The following is a 27127-nucleotide window of genomic DNA, read 5'->3' on the forward strand; positions in this document are numbered from 1 at the left end:
CCGGTTCAGATCCGTGGATCCGGCAATGTTCCTCTTGCCTCTGCCGGATCCGGTAACATAGGATATAATACCACCATATTTGACATTTATGTCCTCAAGATGGAGCTCAACTACTTGAAGTATTTATTGTTGACCTCACTTTTATTTTCTCCTCCCCGCTTTCAATTTGAACTATGGTATCAACCCTCAATTTATTTCTTCCTTCTTCAATTCTTGTTTGCATTTTTAATTGATATCATTGGAATTTTATGCCTCTTCAACCATATTGTGTGTTTCTTCAACTATTTTATTCATCTCTTCATTATGATTTTCAATTCATCTTGAGTTTGACGATGTTTCTTCTCTTCCATTGATCTCATAACCTCTTTAAGTAGTGTTTGAGTAATCTTGTAATCTAGATATTTTTTCATTGCTTTTGCTATTTCATCATCCTTCTTATAATTTGGATATGTCAATGTCTCTATTCTATAGCTCTTCTTTCGCTCTCTTCAAATTATTTTTGAGTTTTTGCATTTTGCTTCATATTCAACATGATTAACCAATTAACAAGACTTGATCTTTAGGGGTGTTTTGTCTATATCTATCATGTCAGACCGATGTTGCACGAAGCGGGGGCGAATTGGAAGCATTTTTTGGAAGCGGGGATGTGGAAGCGTCATTTTCCAAAAATCTAGGAAGTGAAGCGTCCGCGGAAGCGTCTGCTATATATATATATATATATATTTTTTTTTTATATTTTTTTGCATTTATACTCAAAACAAACATCCCAAATAGCAAATTAATTGTAGATGACATGAAACATGCATATTTTTGCATAAATCAAAATAGATATAACATCCATTGTACATTAATGATTAATTATTCGAGCATCAACCATTTAGATGCATCAACCATCTAGAATCTAGATTCTTCTCCTCTTGTCTAGCCTTTGCCTCTACCTCGATTGTCTAGGGATATTAGTCAACATTGCCCAATTTTGATCAAACTACCTAATTCAAGACTTAAAATATGGTAGAAAAAGCTTAACATGCTTGATCAATGATTTTGACTTGATTGAAAGGTAATTTTTTGCTAAGGGCGTGCCGTGTGACAAAGGAGTTCAACAATTAACACCACCAACACTAGGGTACATATAGGGCTTGGTGCTCTTGATTAAATGCTAATCGCATACCTTCATACTTGATATAATCTAATGAAATGCCACAATCCCATTGATCCTGAATTCCTGAAAACTGTTAAGTCTGCTGAATTTTGAATAGGATATGAAATTCTATTGTCTCCATGTGAAGTCCAATGAGGATGGAACCACTCTCAAACATCCTAAGTCATTTCATGGTAATGTTAAAAATTTAAGTAAGAGGATGAAAATGAAAAATAAAGGAGAATGTCACTTTTACTTTAAGAATTTAACATTACCATGAGGGAGCATCTGCTATATTTTTTTTTTTGCCTTCATTCGTCACCCTAACCCAAGGTGGACCCACCCCCAACAAGCAAACTCACCTAAAATTAAAAAAAAAATTGAAAAAAAAAACGATTTTCTAAATGCTTTTTCGGAAGCGTACCCTTCCTCCTCCGAAGCGCCACGCTTCCGATGCCCGAAGCACCGTACGAAGCGTGCTTCGGCGCTTCGGAAGCGGTGCTTCCATACCACGCTTCTGAATTTCCAGGAAGCGGCAAAAAATTCGGAAGCGCGCTTCCGGCCAAGGTTCCTAGGCACTTCCGTACGGGACGTGCTTCGGGGCTTGGAACCCTGGGGGGGGGGCGCTTCTTGCAACATTGTGTCGGACACATGATGGTGTGATGTCTATATCTAGAGTGTCAAACACATGGCACACTAAAACATGAGTCCTAAAACAGAACATGTGCCAAACATGTGTTGAATGTAAAGTTTTGCCATTACACCAAAACCTGCAAGTGTTAGTAAACTTCCAAACCGGAAACATCACGTTGAGTGGGTGTTTAGTCCCATGTTCCTAGGGTGGCAGTTAGTGGACAAGATCGATTCCTAGAGTTGCAACAGTTAGTCCAACATCCCACCTCCTATGTAACTTGGTCCCTCGGGGAATTAAACCTAGGCCAAGGCTCTGATACTATGTAAAGGTTTTCCATTACACCAAAATCTACAGTTGTTAGAAAAATTCCAAACCAGCAACCTCACCTCGAGTGGGTGGTTAGTCCCTTGTTCTTAGGGTGGTGTTTAGTCTACAAGATTGATTTCCAAAGGTGCAACAATTAGTCCAACATTGAACTTGTGTGCTAGATGTGTCCAAGTCTCGACATGTGCCATGGAGAAAAGAGATCTGCAGGGTTTCTCAAAAAGATTTTTCACTTGTTTTTTGTTTCTCTTTTTTAAATGCAGAAAGAAGCTCTCATGGTTTGTTGTTGTGTGGGTGTCAGGATAAATTTTAGATTTGAAGGGATTCAAATTGCTTTTCTAGGTGTATTTGCAAACTGGATTCACCTCCCTCCCTCCCTCTTTCAAGCTCATCTATCTCGGCCAGTGTTGCATCTACTGCAAGTGCAATTACCAATGCTGAAAAAAACTCTGCTGTAGGAAGATAAAACACACAAGAAAATAAATATCTGTTCTTTGGACAAGAAATTTTGGCCACATTAAATAGACGAGAACTTACTACCAATTTAAGGGCCATTTGCATGTCCCTGACTGTGGACTTGGAGCACATAAAATGGTGAGTGCATCCAAATTTAAAAAAGTGGAAGGAGAGGATAATATTGGCTTGGGGAAGGTGGTAGCAGCAAGCAAGGAAAACAGAAATAAGGATTCTTTTTCGTTCTTGAGAAAGCTATCTAGTAGATATGGGAGTAGGATTGTAATTCAACCAGCAAGAAAGAGGCCAGCTCCAAGTGGTGGTCCAATGGACAAGATATTTCAAGAAGACATGCAACAGGAGGTTGATCTTACCATTGGGTTCGTGCTCTATTTCGACTTCTTTTCATTTAATGTTGCATGATCTCCTTTGTTTATTGAGATGTGTCGAGCTTTAGTTGAACAGGGTCCAATTTAGTATGTGCCTCCCAGTTCAGAGAAGCTTTGAACCACATTGTTGTTGAAGACAATGGAGGAGTTTGATAAATCCTAGAGCTTACTAAATCATCATGGCCCTCATGCAGTGTCAATCAGTGTTGCACTAATCGCCAAAAAATTGCGATAAAATCGTTTTATCGTGATTTTTTCAAAAAGAAGATAAAATCGGGGTTTTTTTTGCTGATTTTTATGAAAAAATCGTGGATTTTTTTTTTTTTTGTTCTTTTCTGAAATGGGGAGGAGGAGGTGACCCAAGCTTACCCCTGTCACAAGTAGAGGACGTGGTCTACCTCCTGTAGCACCTAGTTCTTCAGCTTCTAGAGCACAACAAAGTCTACTGCCAACTCCACCTACATCTACATCTAGAGGGGCAAAGGAAATCAGTAGTATTAGACTTTAGTTATTTGGTTCATTTCATTGTATATGGCATTATGACTCATGATATGAGATACATTATTATATTTTTTGTTGATATTTTGAGGCTGAGTTGGGAGTCATGAGTCAAGACTTACTATTCAGGACATGATTCACTGTTATGTGTGATGTAGCACTAGAAATGATATTAAACCAATGTTGCACGAAGCGGGAGCGAAGCGGAAGCGCGGAAGCAGAAGCGGGAGCGCGGAAGCGTCATTTTCCAAAAATCTAGGAAGCGAAGCGTCCGCGGAAGCGTCTGCTATATATATATATATATTTTTATATTTTTTTGCATTTATACTCAAAACAAACATCCCAAATACCAAATTAATTGTAGAAGACATGAAAACATGCATATTTTTGCATAAATCAAGATAGATATGGCATCCATGATTCCATTGTAGTTACTAGTATGTACAACAATCATCTATATTCTAGCTATTACAAACATACATCAAATTTTTAAGCATATTATAAAACATAAAACATTTAAGCATATTATAAAACATAAAACATAGAGCATATTATGATTTATCTAGCAAGTGAGCAACTGTCAACATTTGTCATGTCCAAAATTCAAATAATAATGTTTACAAAATATGTCACTTGGTCACCGCCAAGCCAAAAAGGTTCAAAATTCAAATTCACAAGTCTACAAGTCTAATGAGTAATCTATGACAAAAAGTAGTAGATTGTGAATATATCTACTAATCTCTCCTCCTTCCACCACGAATAGAACGTGATGGCGGGCCTCCACGTGGTGGCAATGAAGAAGATGGTCCCTGTGTAAGTCGTGGCACTGAAACTGATGAAGAAGAACCCCCTGCTGTTGGTGTTGAACCATGGAACCTAGGAACCAAGGGACCAGATGGGGGTGGGGGTGGTGGCATATCAACACGGTCATCATCATCCTAGAATCGCTCAAAAAATTCATGCAAAACAAAAAAACACTAGTTAACAAAAATATTAAAAACATGAATTAGAGAAATGCTTTATAAGGGAAAATTGGAAAATTCATACCACAATGGACATACCTGGATAAGAGCATCCTCTAATTGCTCTAGTCGCAACACTCCATCCTCCAAATTGGGCTCCTCTGGATTCTTGTCCCAAATCAACAAGTCTTTATTAGACTTTGCATCTTCACAGTAATGGGACAACAATCGCAAGTTGTAATGAACATAAACCAAGCTCTCTGCCCGGTCTAAATTCAACCTGTTCCTTTTAACACTGTGGATGAAAGAATAAGAGCTCCAACACCTCTCTGCAGAAGAAGTGTTTACCACCTGTGATAGCACCCGCAATGCCAAACTCTGTAGAAGTGGAGTACCCCCTCCATGCATGTTCCACCACTCAAGAGCAGAAAAAGTCTCTCGATCTTGAATTGCATGCATGCTCCCAAATGGACCAGTGTTGAGCGTATAGTTGCTCACCTGTCTCCGTACCAATGCAGCCTCCTCCTCATCAGGGATTAATTTACTCAATGCAGCCATATATTTTTCGTGAACCTCTCTATCTTGGTGTGGTTTTTTCCTGCTTCCGCCCCCAGGTGCTGGTGTTGAAAGCCATGATGGATGATAGTATTTAGGTGTCAAAACATATGCTAATGCATGCAATGGAATATTTAGCATTTCCCATCGGTTTTGCACCTCTACACGAATATAATTGTACAAGGTGGTATCTCTAGGCTCAACAATGTCTTTAATCTGCCCCAACATGCTATCCATTTGCTCATACACCTCCCCAATTACTGGTCGATCTGAATCTGCAAACTTGATCATGTAATAAATTGGTTTGGTGAATTGCAAAACATATTTAACCTTTGACCAAAAGTAACTGTCAAGAACAGTGTCCTTGACTGCATTAGCACCATCTGTGTCAGTGTTAATTTCATCCCATGTTTCAGCACACACCAGATTAGTTAAAGCTTGTCTCACCCTCACTAGCCGCCTAAAGGTGAGGTAATAACTAGCAAATCTTGTCTTTGCAATTTTAAGCAATTGCAACTTGGAGTAAGTGCCATAGAAGTAGTTTACCCTTGTATGCCCTGTGATGAATTTAATGAGCTGCTTCCCTTTCCTGTAAACCTCAGCAATCCACCCACAATCTTTGTGTTTCACAATATCATGCATCAAAAGGTTCAATGTGTGAACCAGGCACCCAGACCAAAAGATGTGTGGATGAGTACGCTCAATAATTTTTCCTGCTGCCTTACAATTTGCTGCATTATCTGTGATCACTTGAACCACATTATTCGGACCAACATCTTTGATTGATTTCAATAGGAGATCTGCAATGTTTTGTGCAGTTGCACTGATGGAGGAGGAGTCATGACATGCAATAAATACTGCACCACTAGAAGAAACACCAAGAACATTTATCAAATGTTGGTTTCTAATATTTGTCCACCCATCTGATACAATGGATACCCCAGAATCCACCCACTCATGTGTAAAACGTGTCAAAGCTCTTTGAACCTTAGCTTTTTCTCTTTCTAATAACACTGTTCTAGCTTTCTCATAGTTGGGGGCCTTGTATCCTTTTGGGGCTTCATTGATGGCCTTTACCATGTCATGCCAATAGGGAGAGCGAAGCACATTGAATGGTACACCGCAAGCACAAAGAAAGCAGACTATCTTTCCATCCACATCATCCCTCCCAGCAACATTAAGGAAATCCCCTATTGTTCTTCTACCTCCAGAGGTTGCAGAAGTACCATGAGGAGATGGGCAACTACCAAATTTAGAGGTTGCACTTGATTCAGAATGAGTTTTTTGTTTCTTGTTTTTTTGTTGTGCAGCCATCTCTATTTGGATGTATTTTCTTCTTTCTTCAATTGAAATGTTTGGGCAAATTTGTACCCCCACAGAACCCTTTTTTTCATCACTGTCCAGCACCCCACAAAGATGCCTCCTCAGACGGGTATATGAACCACAATATGGTTTTCCTCCATGACAACCATGAGGGCACACAAATTTGTAAGATCCACCACCCTTTCCCCCATCAAGTTTGGTCACATAGTTCCACAAGGGTGTTGATGTACCTTTCCCATCTTGTGCTTCAGTGTCCCCTTCAAGTTCATCCCCTTCCTCTTCAAACCCTTCCTCCTCATCATACATTGGGTCACTACTATTAGGACCAAGTTCATCCCTTCCTCTTCCCTTCTATTCCTCACCCTTGCCATCATTAAAACCAAGAGTGGAATGATACATAGAAGCCAAAAGAACACCATCTTGGAATATGGATATAGGTGGTGGACAACCTGTAAATAAAGGAGCAAGTAGAAACAATGGGAAAGAGTAGGAGAGGGAGGAGAAAAATACAATTTTTTTTTCAAAAAAACAAGGGAGTTTGGGGTTTGAGCTTACCTCTTTAGCTCTTGTAGATGAAGTCCTCCAAGCTCTTGCTCCAAGCTCCTCCTCCTTCTCCTAGCTCCTCCTTCTTCACTCCTCCAAGCTCTCCTCTCTTCTCCTCTCCTTTCCTCTCTTCTCTTCTCCTCTCCTCTCTTCTCTTCTCCAACTCTCATAAACTCAAAGTGAGAAAATGAGGAATGAATGGGAGCTTTATGCTTTTCATTCCTCACCTAAACTCACCCTAAACTCACCCTAACCCACCCCCTCATTGCTAAGTTAAGTTAACTTTTAAAAAAAATTAAAAAAAATGAAGTGTCATTCCTTAGCCCGCGCGGATTTTTCGGAAGCGCTCCGAAGCGCTCGTGAAGCGTGCGCTTCCGGAGGCCCGAAGCGCCCTCCGAAGCGCGCTTCGGGGCCAACGCTTCTCAAAAACCAGGAAGCGCATAAAAAATGCGGAATCGCGCTTCGGAAAAAATGGAATCGCGCTTCCTTGGGCGCTTCCGGAACGCTTCCGTACGGGACGCGATTCCGGCCTAGGATCCGGGGGGGGGGGGGGGGGGGCGCTTCCTGCAACACTGTATTAAACATCTTATATATTAGTTATTTTATCATATTTATGTGTCAATGTATTTATTTTATGTTGTAGATGGTTTAGATATTAAAAAAATTGAAGAAAAATGAATATTTTTGTACCAAACGATTTTTTCCCCGCGCCGAATTAATCCCGATAACGGTTAGTGCAACATTGGTGTCAATATTGTTTCTGATGGATGGAGGGATGTAGCATGCCATCCACTCATCAATTTCATGTTTGCTTCCCTGAATGGACTAGTATTCTTGAAACCAGTAGATGCTCCTAGACAATAGAAGGATGTGTAATATATGGGTGAGTTTCTCATTAAAGTTATTGAAGATGTAGGTTTTGATTAATGTGTGCAAATTATTATCGATAATGTACATGTTTGCAAGGCTGCTGGCATAATTGTGGAAGCTAAATTCCCACAAATATTTGGGATACCTTGCGTCATTCATTTTCAAATTTATCACTTAAATGTATTGTTGTGTAGGTGACATGGATGGGAAGTCTAATTGACGATGCATGCTTTTGTAGAAAACCAAACCAATGGCCTCACAATCCAAAAGGAGTACACACATCCATCAATGTTGAAGATTGCAAATACTCTATTTGCCTCCTTATTCATCATGCTTAAGTGCTTGAAGGAGGTCAATAGTACTCTTGGGGCCTGTTGCTACAAAATCTAGCAGGTCTAGTGAAAGAACTCACTAGACAAGGGCCATACCCTATGGCAACAATGAAGGGTTGCCAATGTCACCTCAACAACCTTCCTCCTATTGTTTAGTGGGATTTCAACCACAAGGGAGGCTTCCCTATGCCGCCAACAAGGTATTCTAATACTATGGCTCAAGGTGACTTATTTATGAGGAATGAAGATAGGTAGAGGGCTTGGCAGGGCATAAGATGACCAAGATATTCAAAGGTAGGTTTTGATCTCTCCAAGGTTACACCTATGACAAGGATGCTATAGTAGGGCTTAAGTGATGTTCAATGTTAGGGCATGCAATGGCATATAGAAGCCTTAGAAAACCTTTAAAAGGATGTTCAGCCAGAAGTGGAATAAAAGGTTTCCAACAGAGACTAGTGCTAATGCAAACAAGAGGGTTTTTGGGCCTTTAGATAGTGTAACAACAATAAATAGAGATGACATCTTCTCTTCTAAGTCATGAAAGACAACTTATGATTGAGAGGGCATTGGTTTGGTTTTCTACAAAATCACGGATATGTCATGCATCGTCAATTAGACTTCCCATCCATGTCACCTACAAAGCAATACATTTAAGTGCCCTAGAGCATCCCCCCTTAGTCCATCAAGGTCCTTCCTTGGCATTTTAAATCCTTTAAGACTCCATTTGCCCTTGTAGGATAAGGCACTAGTCTAGAAAGTGTGTTGAACATCTTAAATTAAATTAAATATCCTTAAACTCTCTCTCTTTTAGATGGCTAGGAAAACTGCTACGATTTTAAGAGCATACTTGTCTGCAAAGTATGATTTTATTGCATGGGAGTGGCTCCAAATTGTAGAATAATTTATACAAACCATATAAAAGAAAAATCTAGCATCAGAACTTGGTCATCTTATGCCTATGCAGATTATTCACTGCGCGCATCTTGCTCTGTGGTATCTCCCTAGAAGTACAAGAGTCTATCAGTTCCTGTAATCCATCCACAACCTTCTGGTTCCTCAACAACTGTTGAAAAGTGTGCAACAAGAAATGCTTGTTGAGATTGCAACAAGATGATGGAGCTTAGTGAAAAGAGTCGCCTTCACTAAGTGGGCCCGCAGGCTATTTTTGGCGCAAGTCTATTTTTAGACTATGTCTATTTTTAGACATATGGATCATGTCTATGGATTGCAGGTTGCTGTTTATGGATGATTGATCAAGTTGGGAAAAAAATAGATGGACTTCTATTTTTGATGAAAGTGTGAGTGATCACAGTGTGAGTCATCAAAGTCAAAAATAGAAAAGTCAAATATTATTGTCTCATAATAATATTTGGACTATAAACTTGATCTTATTCTCTTGGAGCACTTCAGGATGAGCTACGGATGTGGTACATGTAGATCCCAAAGGGAAATACGTGGTTACCTATGGGATGACTAATATTTGCATGCAGGACTTCAGTTAGAACTCAAGTGAGTTGAGTTTAGTGGACTGGAGGTGCAATTGATGGAGTTGTGTTCAGTTTAGCTTTGTTAAACTAGTTGTATTTAGTCTAATTGATCAATAGATTAGAGATGAGTTGGGTGAATTAGTTATTAATTAATTCACAAGTTACTAACTCATAATACAACTATAGAATACATCAGTTAACTCAGTTGCATGTCAGTGCATGTTCAATTCAGCAGGGACAGGTGTTAGAGAGTTAGATTGCTATCAGTTGTGACTATAGTTGTGCACCAGATCTTGCACAATCAAGGGATTGAGTATGCCAAAGAGTTTGCTCACGTATTTGCCCACATTATAGCTTGTGCTCACGTCCAACAAAGTGTGAGTGACTATTTTGCAGGTGAAATACGAGTTTGGGAAGTCATTCTCATCAGTTCTTGAACAGGTATTGAGCAGTGGAGGCAGGCAAGCAGTGGAATAGATTTGGAGATCAGATCTGAGCTGTATTGTGTGTAATAGGTGGAGCTGGTACTGGATTGCTTGTGATAAGCATTGTACTTTGTAATGTTACATGATTCATTCAATATAATATACAGATAGTTGGGGTTTTTAGCGAGATGCTTTCCCCGGGATACATACTGTGTTTATGAGTTTGATTGATGCTTCTATGTGTGCCTGTGAATGTTTCTGCTTCTGTAAATTGATGATCAACGTAGAGGAGATTATGTATTATACATGTTCCGCTTATAATTGTATGATCAGGATAATCTCTGTGAATATGTGTCATATTATTCAAAATTTCTACAACAACTTCATGCAGGTCTGTAGAGAAGACTTCAAAACATTTGGATCCACTTCTTGTGTTGCAACTGGTACTATTTCGCGGTTATCCTTCTGAGTCGGTTGTGCGATAGAGGTTGAGGCCCCAGCATCCATGAAGCTTTGCCTTGCCTCCGTGAATGCTTGCTTTTCCTTCAAGATATCAAATACATGAGACTTTTCAGTGGTTTTCCTTATCCATGTGGCTTCAACTTCCTTTTTTCCATCGGCCTTATCATTCCCAGTCGCGGTTCCGCTTCTTGTTACAATGCCGATGCATGGTTGATCTTCTCTTGGCTCGACGGTCATCATTTAGACGTTCGCTGCAAGCCGCTGCTTTCTTTTCTCCTGCATCTTCGCAATGAGGACGGGACATTCTTCTATGACATGATCAAAAGCCTTACAGTAATTGCAGGTTGTCGTCAAGTTCTGACAGTCTCTCGCGAAGTGTCCTGCTTGTCCACAGTTATAGCAGATAATCTGGCCTCATCCTCGACCAACTCCTCCTCCTCGTCCTCGTCCTTGAAATCCTCCTCATCCAGCGTGCTGGCCTTGCTCTTCATGTGTGTGTCCTTCGACTTGCAGTCTATAACTATCAGCAGTGCGCTCCATCATTAAGTCATAACTTCGACAATTTTTCTCATCATGACCTACTGATCTACAGAAGTTACAAAACAACTGTTTCGGGGTCTGTATATATTTCTATAATAGATAACAGTCTTTAGAGCGATGCTGACCTCGCGTCCTACAAATTTCGCACCACAGACCCGGATTTACTGGATTAGGCGCTCCACTTGCAATATAATCTCTGAATATGGGGCATTGATCTTTATAATGACCTTCCACTTTGCACTTCGTACACCAAACTTCTAATCTTTCTGGTTTGACTTCTTTACCTTTCTTCAGATCCTACAATTCCAAGGTCAACGTAGCTAGCTGATTCTGTATCTGTTGTACTCTTGTGTGAGTATCTCCAATTGGCGAGGCTTCCAACTTCATTGCAATCTCCAATGCTTCAGCTTGCGTCCCAATCTTCTATTGTGTCAATGGTAACCTAATATGTGGCAGTAGCGTGGCTATGAACCATTCCTTATGTTGTTGTGGGGGTATCTCAAAGCTCACTTGACCCATCAAAACCTTGAATCACTGATCCAATTCCCACACAGATTCAGTCGGTGCTTGCTTGATCTCTTTCAGCTCTGTGATACACTACGATTCTGATTTTGGCTTCTTGAACTCTGCTACCAAGGCCTTCTTAATTTCATCAAATGTAGCATTCAAATTACTCACGGAGTATTTCATATACCATGTTAGTGCCCTCTCCCTCAGCGACGTGATGAGTTGTGCCTTCTTTACATCATCATTATTAATCTATCTTGCCATCCATACTACATCAACTACAAACCAAAACTGGTCAAGGTCCTCTGTTCCCAGTCCTCTAAAGACAGGTAGCTTAATGTCATCAGCCATTCTTCTTCTTCTTGGGGGGCTAGGTGGAGGTGGAGGTGGAGGTGGAGATGGAGGTGGATGTGGAGGTGTAGGGGAAGTATGGGGAGGGGGATGGGGTGTGAGGGGGGTGGAGGGATTGGGAATCCCAAAGATGCCTTGATTCTTTTCAATCCCTGACTTCGACGTGCCTTCAGGATGAGTGGGGGAATATCACGGGGTTGTGAGGTTACTTCTTTTTTCTTCGCTCTTAGATCCCAATAGAGGGCTATAGTCAGCCTCAACAAAATTCTTTGGATCTATTCTATATTGTTTTCCACTTCGCGTAGCTCTTGATTCCGACTTATTTATTCTTTGCCCAAACATTAATTTGACTGCATCCACAAAATCCTCTTTTCACACAATAACATTTTAATCTAGAGCTTCAGAGAATTTAAAAACTTACGTCGTGGTCCTTTGAAGAATCTTCATTTAGCTTCGCTATAGGACACGATTTGGTCGATCACAAACTCAATGTTAAATCCTCCCAACATGCTCTCGATCCAGAAGTCAACAACCCTTGAGACATAGTTATCGATTTTCTTGAGCCGTTGTATCAAATCAAGGTTCCACTTCTTAGGTTCATCACCTCTGAAACTGTTCTTATGCTCAGCTAACTTAGATATCCACTCAAGCAATTCAATGTGGAACAAACCAAGGAAAATCTCGTAATGATCTTCAAAGATATATCTCTGCAACCAAGCTTCAGTAGATAAGCGCGGGTTTTTGTTCTCTTTTTCTACAAATTCTCTTTCTTTTTGTTCGACCCACTCTTGGAGTTCTTTCTTCGACATATGTCATATCATATCCCTTTAAGCAGATCCTGGTTTCGGCAACAGAACCATTTGTTGGTTTGAGGGGGCGGGGCTTGGCCTAGGTTCAGAGTGTGTAGCGCACCCTAGGTTCGGAGTGTGTAGCGCACCAACAAACCCTCAACTACTAGCCCTTTCGGCAACGACCCGCAAGCAGGTTGTAGTATCACCCGAAACAGTTATGGGGTGTTGCAGAACTAGGTTTACGCAACCGAAGGGATATTCGAGAAGGTGCGCCATGTATTTACTTCTACTGTCTATCAATCTTATAACTTCGCATGCGTAAGAACTTTGCGCAAATGATTAGTTTATAGGAACGCGTAAACTCTAACACATAACAATATATCTTACAGATCTTCGCATAATTCAGTGAAAAGCATACATAATCAGATACATAACAGTAGACAATTAACATATACATAAACACAATACTACACCAAAAATTCTTCTTTATTAAAGAGATCTTCAATTACATTCACTTCTCTGACATGCGCACCTAGCTGCAGGTGCTCTGTGCACTCAGCTGTAGACTTTTCAAGGTCTCCGTGCACTCAGCTGCGGAGCCTTCTCCCAAAACTACAGACAACAGACGCGAAAACGGAGATTCAATGATCTTTCATTACTTGCCCGATTGACTGCCTTTCGCTAAGGTATTACATATCCTTTTATACAATTCATCTATACAAAAACCATGGTCAACATACCATGGATCCATAAAACAAGGACTACTACTTGATACCCGTTACAAAATAAGGAATTTATCCCATCCCAAAAGCCCTAAAAGTCCGCACGATGAATATATCTTTGTCTGCTCCGCACGGTCCGCTCCTTTCTTTACCCAAAATTTGGACCAAGTTGGGCCATGCCCAACACTTTCTCTAATTTACTAATTTAAGTACATGAAGATGGGCTGACCATTGCTCATGTATGATAACGAAATGACAGACCCCCCAAAAGTGAGAGATTGCCTCCAAAAAGGGTATAATGTGATCCCAAGGTGGACTGTCTAGCATCCAAGGGGTGTGTTTGTCCACAAATTGGAACACATGGGTTTTCAAAACAAATGCTCAGCCTCAAAAATCATGGGTAAGATCTCTCAAAGGGGTTGGCCCTATGCCTTATATATATAAGTTGGTTCAATCCAAACTGTGTTTCAGGTCAGGCCAGTCGGTTAAGTGAAAGCCCTTAATTTAGCCTATGGAGAGGCAAAACACCCTTTCTCTAATTAACTAATTTAATACATGAAGATGGGCTGATGTTGCCACATGTACGATAATGAAATGACAAAGACCCCCGAAAAGTGAGATATTTCCTTCAAAAAGGTCTAGACTCTAATGTGACCCCAAGTTGGACTATCCAACTCAGTTGGTTGGCCCCTCAAGTCTACAACAATATTAAGGCCCACATATGTTGGCACAAGGCCAATCCAATTTGTGTTTCAGGTCAGCCTAGTCTTACTTCTCTCCAAAAAGTTTTTGCACATGTATGTGTGTGTGTGTCTTTTTTCCAAGGAAAGAAATCAGCCTCCCTTTCCACTCAAGGGCTAGAGTGAGGTTGTTGGTATGAAGCCAACCCACAGGTATATACACTCCCAAGGCTCGAAGGCAATACAACAATATTCATAGATATGAAGCTATTACAACAATATTTATCAAGGCATTATAGCTCATCATGTCCCTAGCTGGGATTTGAACCTGGGTGGGGAAGATAACAGCCATTTCCCCAAACCACCGGAGATAATCCCAATTGACTTGCATATATATAGGTCTCTGAACCTTGCCAATATGTAAGTGCACTTTGATTTTGGATTACATGTGCGGCGGCTGCTACAGAGATACATACAACTCTAATAGTCTGCTAGAGGTTTTCTGTCCTTGCAATAACCCTATAACTCAGTCTTATTATTGCTAAAATTATGCCAGATTTATCATATTCCTTCCTTTGTGACATGCTGGAAATGAATGATATCATGCAACTTATCAATTCAGCGTCTTTCATCATGACCATTGTCCAAAAAATGCCTTCACGACCCCTTAAAATGTACAGGCGCAGTGGTTAATAATAGTATCAAAATAATTGCCACATAAACTGTTATCTTCTGAACTCTATGAACATTGATATGTATAATGGACCAAGAATGATTCCAATAACCATGCAATAAGTTTTTAGATTGATTTACTCAAAGTAATCCCACAAAGACAAGAACATGCACAAGTGCGTAGTCAAATGTCTGTTGGCCTAAGCAGCATCTTCATTATGACTTCACTTTGCCCAAATATCAGTGAATGTTAGCCCTAATCTCTAGGACCTTAGAATGTTCTTCTTTTAGCTTATTAAATTGTATTTATTCTTTCTGTTTCATTATTGTAAACCGTTTTGGGTATGTCTGTATGCCTATATATTTTTAAATACCTTAATCCTGAAAGATCCTGGATTGCTAAAATTTTGGAGATCTGTTACTCTTGAACCTTCGCTGCAACTGCAGCCACCTTTAGCTTTTACAACTGTTCTTGTTCACACACTTCTTTGTTGCTAATCACATTTACTACTTGCTTGTTTTAATGGATTCACTCCAAGAAATGAAATTTATTAGTGCTATCGTCAGATGATTAAGTCCTATTCTTTTGTAGCACGAAGGATGTATTTTAATCCTCTTGAAGGCATGCATGTTAAAATGGCTTTCTATTGGAGGATTTAATGACTGTTCTACATCTCTGAAGTTGTCTCTTCTGTACCATGAGGCTACAGTTCCTATGATTTATGAATATTTTTGCATGTATCAACTTTTTACACTTTCATCACCATTCTTTTGTTTTCTTCAAATAATTATTGGTATCATTTTCCTGTTTGTATGATTAACAAAAATATCATTGTAATCTAATACTAACGATGCTGTTGAGCACACTGCAGAAATAGTTGGGAAGATGGAAAACTTGACCTTTAGTCACTAATCAATTTACAGAATAATATGTTTAATTTAGCTGGAAATGTCTTTGGTGGTTGAAGCTCATTTACATGCATTAAAGAAAAATGTTTCTCTGTGACTTCCACTATATAAAATAAGAAGGACAAATTGTGACAACATTGATTCCACTCAAGTCTAGAAATTGTGTAATTCGTGAAAAATACATGTAGATGATCTGGTTTTTTTCTTTATTATGTTGATAGAGCCAGGGTGGAAGTCTTTCATCTGAAAATGCAATAAGCATCTTGATTTATGTCTACCTGCAAATCTTCCAGGAACTATAATTGTCTATTTGGTTTTTTACGAGACATTGGGCTGGTGCAGTTATGCAGTAGCTGTTATGCTGTAGATGAACTGGTTAGCTGCTGACAGTATCCATAAAAGATCTCCATAAGAGATTCTAAAAAAATGATTTGGATTTGATCTCATGCACACCTGTACCTTTATCTCATATTGTGTTTCTTTCACTTAATATATAACTTTTACATCAGTTAGAAATTTCGTGCTTTGGTAATACCAGGCTTAGTGCATTCTTCATCATGCAATAGAGAGATCAATTAGGATTCTCAGTTTTTGTGGATGAACACAGCATAAGCAGAAAGCTGTTTGCATGGCTATATTGGGAAGAAATCAGAAATTAAATTTCAAGCATAGATTATTCATTGTAAAGTTGAGCAACATCTGTAAATCAGTGTTAAAAAATACAGCAGTGGTCAAAGATGAATCAACTTGAATAGCCTCAAAGTTTGATGCATGTGTTCTAGTAAGAAAAATCCTCACAGGAAGATAAATTCAATTTCCAGAAGTTATTAATTGCATGGAATTAAATCAATGTCTGTAATACTACTACTTGGCTTCTTGTATCCAGGTTGTGAAAGTAGCTGATTTTGGAGTTGCTCGAGTGCAAGCTCAAAGTGGAGTTATGACTGCTGAGACAGGAACGTATCGGTGGATGGCACCTGAGGTGGATACTAAAAAGAAATAAGCCTACATCTTTTTGTTCCCATAAGTTCTTAGAGACCTCTTTCTGTCTGTCGCTCTCACACACACTCACACATGATCATGCGTATGCATGAAAAATATTGCTCTTTATGACCCTGTTTGCTTTATGACAATAAATTTAAATTTTTCTTATATGTCACTCGTCATGAAAATTAATACAAGTGAATGCATGTAAATAGTTTAATGTTTGACAATTATCTATACGTGAAGATTTACTAATGCCCATGATGTTCATATAAATATATGTTGGATAGTCATGTAGATGAAGAGACTTTTGGGTTATGCATTAATTTACATATTATTATTACTATATGTAATATAGTTATGTATATTAGATGGCTTTCCCCTTTAACTTTTAAGTCTTCATTATCCTCAAAGCATGCTTTCAGAAAAGCTGCATCTTCCTCTGATCAGAGGCAACAACTTCAATGGCTAGGATGCGGATATGTTCCAGATTCCAGAGCACTCGACTTCCATCGTGGTTTGCTGATAGATATCGATCGCAGTGAAGCAATAAAAACCTCTTAAGTGGCAACAATTTGATTTTTCAATATAATTGGGCCTGTGGATATTGCTTTATTGATACTTTGTACTTCAATCTTTTGCTGAGGCTTTTTCTCCCTTTTCAACATTTTGATTTTTATATGTAAATTTGGATGATGTTTCTTTAATCCTAACATCTCTGTCTTTTTGTCAATTGCGTGTATTTTGCTTTCTTGTAAGGAGGTTGGTATGTGTAGATGAATGGCTTCATGCAATTTTTTTTCATTGTTTGCGAGTAGTTTGCTTTGGTGAATAGGGTTTCACATCCATACAATTTTAAAGTCTTTTCTTTCCTCTTTCCATCTGAATTTCATGAACAATTCCTTGAGATAGGTACAAAACATAAATTCCTAGCTTTATTAAGTATTTGACACCTAGGAAAAGATCTATTCCACTGTGTGGTTGTACTTCCTAGGATACCTTTTGACTTATTAGCAGCTCATGCTATGTGTGATCGTTATCTTTGTCAAATGTTTGAGAAGTGCAGGTTGACTTGGAGAGGAATGCTTGTATTTGGACAAATTTTTGTTGTAAAATTTCTGTTATTCACAAATGGATAGAGCACTCTGCGTTGAAGATATTTTTGGCATAAATATTTCTCTAATCCTTTCATGCAAGAGCACTTCACTTTGGAGATATTTTTGGCATTGGGATTGGTATCCACTTTTTAAGGAAGGCACACTAGTTAAAGACATTATTTTGCATGTGTTGTCCAGTTTTGAGTATAATGCTAGCAATGTTTTTTCAATATTGAGTTCACATTCCCTCTTGCTAATTTGAACATGACAGTTCGTACTCCCTTCGTGGAGAAGGAAGAGCTAATTACATAGTGTTAATTTCTCTTTCACATTAGTTATAAAATCAACAAGGATAAGGTGCCTTTTTTTTTTAAATATTCGTGCATTTTTATCCCCACCATTTCAATTTTCTCTTCTTTATGGGGGTGCACCATTTGTTGGCATCTAAATCATGTTAATCTAGCATTTCATTGTTGTGAAAATTCTATCATTGCAACAATTGATTTACTTTTCCTACTTATTTCATCATGAGTTATTCATGAAATTACTTCAACAAACATTAAAATAAATACTGCTGCAGATATCACATCGTAATATAGAAACAAAAATATGCACATATTGACACAGTTATTTTGGACTAATGTCCCCGGAAAAACCCAATATGGGAAAACCGGTGCAGCAAGGGAGGATTTTATTATTCAGCAATTTTCTTGTACAACATGGTGCCAAACTGGCTTACCCATAGTTAGACAAATTTCCAACACTTTCCTAAACCCAGCATAGGCCCTACTGACCTTTGCTATAGCCTGAAACCCTCTGTGTCAGCCTATTGAGGCTCTGTGCAGCCTCTCTGGGCTTCTGCGTCACTCCTATAGCCTCTGTGTGGATGACGCAGACCCTTCTGGCTCTGCGCAGTCTTTGCTGGCTCTGCGCGACTTCGTCTGGCTCTGCGTCTGCCTCTTCTGCGCCGATCTCCCGTCTCTCTGTTTCGTACTTGTTGCCTCTTGATTGCTCTCCAGACCATTGGGTCAATTTCTGAGCAAACCCCGCTTTAGAAATTGAACTGACTGGTCTCCCTCAGCATGTTCTCCAAGTGTCCCTCAAGCCTCTTATACTTTTTCTGTTGACATCTCAACGGCCAAGATTAAGTCCCTAATCAACGACTAAGATTAGATCTGGCTTGATCCATGTCTTTTGGACCATTCTAACTCAGATTCATATTAATACAAATTAATATTTTATTTTCCCTAAGTTTAGACTTAGGAACTCCATTAAAAATTTTAATTATTTTAATATCTCTTGATCTGTTTAGAATCTGCCCAAACCCTTTTTGGGTATTGGATATCTCATATGCCCCAACCTCTCCACCAAATTTCGTGGCTAGAGCACATCCGATGCTACCCCAAATCAACACTCCCTCTTAGCAAGGACTGTGCTCTAGCAATACTCCTCACTGAGTATTACTCTGATCATCCAGCATCGGTACCTGTGCTGATGCTAGGCCTCCCTGCCCAACATCCTCTGCACTGCTGCATCCTGTACTGCTGCCCATGGTTCTGCCATTGCCACTGCTGCATCTGTACGACAACTCCCTCTGCATCGGTGCTGCCGCTGGTCCTTTCTCCTAGCATTGCATCTGCACTGCACCTTCCTTTGCATCTGTGCTGCTGTTGGTCCTTTCTCCGAACATTGCATCTGCACTGCAACTCCCTCTGCATCTGTCGCTGTTGGTCCTTTCTCCCAACACTACATTTGCACTCCAACTCCCTCTTCATTTGTGCTTCTAACACACTACTTTTGAAAGGGGTTCTTTACCATCCCTAAATTTCTCTGAAGTAGTCAAATTTTGACTTTCCAAGGCCCTGGGTGAGGATATCTGCCACTTGTTCCCCGGTAGGAGTGTAGCTCAATTTTATAGCTCCACGTTGGACACAATCTCTGACAAAGTAACACTGGATATCAATATGCTTTGACCTATCGTGAAATACTGGATTCTCAGAGAGTTTGATGCAACTCTGATTATCGCACGTGATCCTGGTTGCCTCCATATTTCTTCTGAATAGGTTTATCAACAGTTTTCTAAGCCATATGGCCTCACACGTTGTTGTGCTTGCTGCCATATATTCTGCCTCAGACGAGCTTAGAGCCACGAACTTCTGTTTCCTACTGCACTAGGAGGTTATTCCTGATCCAATGTTGAAATAGTACCCAGAGGTACTTTTCCGATCCACTGAACTTCTTGCCCAATCTGCATCAGTAAATCCACTCAATCTGATATCCTTCCCCTTGTTGTACAAGAGCCCATAATCAACTGTTCCCTGTAAATACCTGAGAACGTGCTTGGCTGCTGCCCAGTGAGCCCTCTTTGGTTCCACCATGAATTGACTGAGGGTGTTGACAGCGTAGCAAATATCTAGCCTGGTATTGTCTAGATACATCAGGGACCCTATGAGTTGTTGATATAGGGTGGGATCGACATCCTTGTCTTCTGATGCATCAATCTTCTTTCAATTGGTGATCATTGGCATAGCCCTAGGTCTACAGTCCCCCATCTCGAACCTTTTCATAATTTCTGTAGCATACCTTTCTTACCTAAGGAAGATTTCTCCTTTCTGCTGCCAAACTTCCAACCCTAGAAAATAATGCATTCGTTCCAGATCCTTCATATCGAACTCTGTGGCTAGATTCTTCTTGCAGTCTTTAATGAGTCTGAATGATCCTGTTAGGAAGAGATCATCCACATATAATACTAAGATAAGTGGCTCTCTCTCTACGACCAGATAGTAGAGATTCAGATCCGCGTCACTCTTGACAAACCCCAACTTCTGCAAGTAGCCATCTATTCGACCATACCACGCTCTTGGTGCCTGCTTCAACCCATACAAGGTTTTCTTTAGTCTGCATACATGAGACTTCTTCTCATGAGTTGCAAAGCCCTCTGATTGTTCAATGTACACTTCTTCTTCTATTACCCTGTTCAGAAATGTCGTCTTGACATCCATATGATGGATCTCCCATCCCATCTAGGTTGCAAGAGATATCACAGTTCTAATAGATGTATACCTAGCTACCGGGGAAAAGGTTTCCTCATAGTCAATCCCTTCCTTTTGAGCATACCCCTTGGCCACAAACCTGGCCTTGTATTTTTCAATACTGCCGTCCGCAGCATATTTGATCTTGTAGATCCATCTTGAACCTACCATAGATCTGTCTTGAGGCCTTGACACCACCTCCCAGACATCGTTTACCATTATGGAGGTATACTCCTCCACCATCGCATCTAGCCAAACTTGATGCTGAGTTGCCTCCTTGAAGCTGGCAGGGTCTCCATCCCGAGCTACTAACGCTTGATACCTGTCTGGTTGTTTTCGATCCCTTTTACTGTTACTTGGCTCTCCGATGAAGTTCTCTGCATCACGCAGAATCTGACGAAGTTCCCCGCTGGTTCTTCCTTTGCCAACAGGTGCTTCTCTTTGCTCCTCTTCCTCATCTTGAGAATCTTCCTGATCTGAGGAAGGATTCTTCACTTCCGTTGGTTGAAGAGGCATGACCAATGGATCCTCTTTCGACTGCTCCTTGGAAGGCATTTCGCGAGATCTTTTGAAAGCTCTATCCCCCATGAAATTTACATCTTGTCGTACTACTACCTTCCTGCTCCCTGGAAGATAGATACTGTATGCCTTAGCGTTCTCGCTATATCCTGCTATAAACCCCTTTTCTGCAATCTGATCTAGCTTCTTCCTCTTTTGTTCGGGTATGCGACAATATGCCAAACTCCCAAATATCCTGAAATGACTGACTTTAGGTGTCTTTCCAATGAAGACTTTTTCTAGAGTAATCTTGCCCAATGCTCGATGAGGAGTCCTGTGCTAAACGTAGACAACTGTGTTGAATGCTTCTGCCCATAGGAATTTTGTCATATCTTGATCATACAAGATGGCCCTAGCTGCTTCTAGAATAGTCCTGTTTTTCCTTTCTGCCACCCCATTCTGCTTCGGATTGTAGGGCGCTGTACACTCTCTTTGATGCCCTCCTTAGTGCAAAAATCAGTGAAGTCCTTATCGACATATTCTCCACCATTATCTGAGCGCAAGACTTTTATTTTCTTACCTGTCAAATTCTCCACTAGAGCCTTGAACTCCTTGAATTGACATAAAACCTCATCCTTGGTTTTCAAAAAATAGATCCAAGTTTTCCTCGAGTGGTCATCAATGAAAGTAAGTAAATACTTGGCACCACTGAGAGCTTTGACGGACATAGATCCGCAGATATCTGAGTGTATCAATCCTAGTAGACTCTTGGCCCTGTGGTTGCTCCTAGGATATGCCGCCTTGGCATAATTTCCTAGAGCGCATCCCTTGCATACATCATCTCATTCCGTACTCAGATCTAGAACTCCTGTTACAGTGCTCCTGAGAATTCTCAGAGCTCCATGGTGCAAGTGACCCATCCTTCTGTGCCATAGTTCATTCAAGTCTTTCTCCCCATGACTGCCTATTAGTGCCATTGGTGATTCTAGTTGTAATTTGTACAACAACCGATTACTTTTGATCCCGATCTACACTTTCTTTTTCCAGCTTGGCTGTTTGACGTATACTTTTTCCTTGATGAAGTAGACGTCATAGCCCTTGCCTTGTAGTTGTGACAAAAAAGTAAGTTCATCCCCAATCCTGGCACATGCAACACATTTGTGGCATGGAATCGCTCTCTCGATTCTGTCTGAAAAACTATGGTACCCTTTCCTACTGGAGTACACTTTGCCTTGTTCACCATGGTGATTTGAAAGTTCATCTTCTCTTCTTGATATTCTGAGAAACACTCCCTGATTCCCGTCATATGCCACGAGGTTCCACTGTGTATATACCATACTTCTGATGATGCAACACTAGTCATGCACGCCACTTCTTCTTTCAACCTGGAAGCCAACATAGAGAAATCGAAATCTCTCTCTCTTGTGCAATCTTCTGAAAATCTGTGTGAGTCCCCTGAGGTGGATGCCTCTGCATCGTGGTCTCGACCCTTAACTGATTTTCCCTTTCTGTCTCTGATTACTTGCTTTGATACCATGTGAAAATTCTATCGCTGCAACAACTTATTTACTTTTCCTACTTATTTCATCATAAGTTATTCATGAAATTACTTCAACAAACATTAAAATAAGTACTGCTGCAGATATCACATCGTAATACATAAACAAAAATATGCACACGTTGACACAGTTATTTTGGACTAATGTCCCCGGAAAAGACCAATGTGGGAAAACTGGTGCAGCAAGGGAGGATTTTATTATTTAGCAATTTTCTTGTACAACAGGGTGCCAAACTGGCTTACCCACAGATAGGCAAACTTTCAACACTTTTCTAAACCCAGCGTAAGCCCTACTGACCTCTGCTACGACATGAAACCCTCTGCGTCAGCCTATTGAGGCTCTGCGCAGCCTCTCAGGGCTTCTACGTCACTCTTGCAGCCTCTGCGTGGATGACACAGGCGTGGCTTCCTATGGCTCTGCGTCTGCCTCTTCTACACTGATCTCCCGTCTCTTTGTTCCGTACTTGCCGCCTCCTGATTGCTCTCCAATCATTGGTTCAATTTTTTAGCAAACCCCGCTCCAGAAATTGAACTGACTGGTCTCCCTTAGTATGTTCTCGAAGTGCCCCTCAAGCCTCCTCTTATACTTTTTCTGTTGACATCTCAACGGCTAAGATTAGATCTGTCTTGATCCATGTCTTTTGGACCATTCTAACACAAATTCATATTAATACATATTGTAGAATTTTCTCTACAAATCAGCTAGCTTGCTAATATCATGTAGAAATTTCACCTGCAGATCAAACTGATATATGCAATGTACTAACGCATAATACTATATCTACTTCTACCATAAACTTTGCGGAAGCTAATCAACCATGAGCAACATCAGGCATGAACACATATAACTGATAAGAAGCAATCAATCACTCATAACACAAAAGAATTTATCCGGGAAAAGCACCAGCCTAAAACCACATCTCTGTATTATCAATCAAGTGGAAATCCTCAACAACATATAAAAAGAATCAGCTCAAAAGCTATCCTGCTCTCTCTGTACTCTGATGATGTAGATCATAGACTACCTAGGCCTCAATATATAGGCCACAAGTTCTCCAATCCCCTATTTCCTTGCGCAATTTTGATTGGGGTCCAATTACATAACATGTGGGAATTGCCCCCAATCATACCTGCTGTCACCTCAGGTCCAACTACGCAATCATAGAAGGAAGAAGATTCCTTCCCCATGCAAGGAATATTCACTAGGAATATCCTAGCATCTGATAGTACACTGTCCCTCACCTGATCTCAACTGGGTCTCTGTCTAAACTGCCATGCATCAGTAATCCATGAGAGAATACTCAGTGATTTGAAAATAACAGTTGTCACATGCATGCAAGCATTAACAAACTGTATCTCATTAATTTAACAACTTGTTAAACTAATCTAACTGAACTTGACTAAGTTAAACTAAGTCAACTGATCCTATCAATATAGAACTCATCCTTAATTCCTCAATCAGTGGAGCAAATCAAGGACACATTCCCCAATCAGTGGAGAAATTATTGCATGTTCTCACAAAGACTTCAAGTTTGATTTTCCTTAACTAATTAACTCATGGAGAATTAATTAATTAATATTCAAATTACTGGTAAGACCAAATTCGAATTTTACTTCCTATTTTAGAATAGGGACCGTCTAAAAATAGGAATCCAACTTGAACTGCTAAAAATAGAACTTTTATTTTTAACACTTCCATTTTTCATTCCCTGTTGCCCAATCCAACACTGATGCCCAAACTGCTATTTTTAGCAGTGCTATTTTTAGCATTTCTTTTTTTAGAAATTTCTTGTTGCCAATTTTCAACACTCCCTCTCAACAAGAAAGGCTTCCTCTCGAACCTGATCTTGTACCTCTGGAATGTTCTACATGCAACACATCTACCAAGTGTGGTTGCTCTAGCAACTCTCGGAAAAAAAAAATCCTAACTGACCTCTCTGTTGGGCTAGAAACATACTCTGATGTTGAAGCTCTACCTGCTATTGACAAGTGCTCCCTCTCTGACCTCTACGCTACTGCAACATCTCCATGCATCTCGCAGCATTGCACCCTTCTCTGTGCTACCCTGCACTGTGCAACACACTTGTGCCTCTCACATTGCTGCAGCCTGCATGCTCTGCGTTGTCCTAGGATTCCCTGCACTGTAGCTCTCTCTGCCGCTCCATCCACATCTGTCTCTACCCATTCAGTTAGTTCCTGCTACTCCACATTGGGGCTCCCGTAGCAAGGTCTCATCCAAGAGGTTGGGTACCTCAAGGATCCTGCCCCTCATCCTTGGGACGATCACTCTACATCGTCCCACCTCCTACCTAGAGGTATGGCTGCATGTGATCCCTCAGTCCACCTGGCTTGAAGTTTTCCCCTATTGGAGGTCTTTGCATAAGTAGATGTCTCTACTCGATCTCCACTTAGCTTCCCCTGTTGTGGCTGCTCCACAACCTCCTGAAGCTGTTGCACCAATCGTGGCTCGTCCACAATTGTCTGAGACTTCTTCTGGCACTGCATGTTGAGAGATAATCTGCCCTCCCTCTCAACCACCAAGTCTCCATCAATTGCCTTACTGCTCAAGGCTTTGTATGCATCTTGAACCTCAAGAACATACAGGTTTTTGACCGGTGAACCGATCTGCTTCACTTGTGTAGTGATGATGTGTCTAAGGAAAACCTTTCCCTTATTGAAGACTATATCATAGCCTCTGTCTTCCAGCGTCGCGATCGACACCAAGTTTCTCTTCAGTCCTGGTACATACTTGACATCGGTTAAGGTAAGGCGAGCTCCATGCTCCCTCTGAAAAATAACCGTGCCTACACCTGAGACACTATACTCTTCATCATTACCCATCGCTATGAGTATCTGGAGATCTTTCTCCTCCAAAGTACTGAACAAACTCTTGTCGCCGGTCATGTGGAAAGAAGCTCCACTGTCATGAAACCAACCACTTCTCACCATGGATGAAACCATGCATGCGAAGAGTGTGAAATCCAACTCAAATTGTGAAACAAGTGCCTCACCTTGAGATCCTTCCCCAGATCCCTTCTTGGATTTCCTCAGTGGACAATTTGTAACAAAATGGCCCACCTCATGACAACGAAAGCATCGTACTTTCAATTTGTCAACCTTCTTCCCACCATGGGAAGAACTGGATTCGGGAAGAGAAACCTTCTCCTTCCCCTTCTTCACCTTACTTGCTAAGGCACAGTTCTCTTCATCCTCCATGGATGAAGAACCGTCTCTGGTGTTCTGTCTGATCTCCTCCTGCATCAAATCTAACCATAGTCGTTCCTAATCTGACAGTTTCTTTCTTCCAATAATAGAGTCCTGGTAGCTATGCCAGCTCTTAGGAAGTCCGAGGCCAGCTCTTAGGAAGTCCGAGGAGTGCAAGACTCACCATGTCATCATCAGCTGTCACGACCCCTACACTTGCAAGCTCATCCTTGCATGTGGTGAGCTTGGTCAAATACATAGAGATCGTGTCGCCCTTTTCACACTTGATCTTTCGAAGTTTGTCCTTCAGTACCAGCTTCCTCTGATCACTGCTATTCTGATAAAGATCTTTCATTGTTTTCCACATCGAAAACAGAGTCTCCTTCCCATGGAGGCTCGAGACAATGTGATCTCGAACTCCCTCTAGGATGATTCTCCTAGCTCTAGCCACACACTTTTTCCATTCCGCTAGTTGAGTAGCATCAGTCGGCTTCCGGACTTCTTGATCAATGAAGTCCTTAAGGCCATTATCTTCTAATATTGCCTCCATGCGATCCTTCCAGGCTATATAATTCGAACTGCCATCAAGGGCATATTTGAGTCTCAAACCATAGAACGCCATTGGTGAAATAGATGTGATAAGAACTCAATTCAATATTCAGAAACCACAAACTTCTTCCTTCTTGTATACTCTTCTTCTTTGATCACCTGTGCTCTGATACCATGTAGAATTTTCTCTACAAATCAGCTAGCTTACTGATATCATGTAGAAATTTCACCTGTAGATCAAACTAATATATGCAATGTACAAAAGCTTAATACTAGATCTACATCTACCATAAACTTTGCGGAAGCTAATCAACCATGAACAACATCAAGCATGAACACATATAACTGATAAGAAGGAATCAATCACACATAACATAGAAGAATTTATCCGGGAAAAGCACCAGCCTAAAACCCCATCTTTGTATTATCAATCAAGTGGAAATCCTCAACAACATACAAAAAGAATCAGCTCAAAAGCTATCTTGCTCTCTCTGTACTCTGATGATGTAGATCATAGACTACCTAGGCCTCAATATATAGGTCACAAGTTATCCAATCCCCTATTTCCTTGCGCAATTTTGATTGGGGTCCACTTACATAACATGTGGGAATTGGCCCCAATCATACCTGCTGTC

General features: G+C 40.5%; 1 protein-coding gene across 1 annotated transcript in view; it reads left to right on the forward strand.

Annotated features, from left to right (window-relative positions):
- Positions 1 to 27127, forward strand: part of LOC149228537 (serine/threonine-protein kinase STY46-like) — a 452429-nt gene that overhangs the window by 359132 nt on the left and 66170 nt on the right. The window contains exon 21 of the mRNA XM_089380800.1: positions 16457 to 16552. Coding sequence (XP_089236926.1) covers positions 16457 to 16552 — 96 coding nt within the window. The remainder of the gene's footprint in view (positions 1 to 16456; positions 16553 to 27127) is intronic.

This window comes from Pinus tabuliformis, chromosome J (assembly GCF_031772625.1).
Source record: "Pinus tabuliformis cultivar Carrire ecotype Pingquan chromosome J, CPIR1, whole genome shotgun sequence".
Taxonomy (NCBI): Eukaryota; Viridiplantae; Streptophyta; class Pinopsida; order Pinales; family Pinaceae; genus Pinus; species Pinus tabuliformis.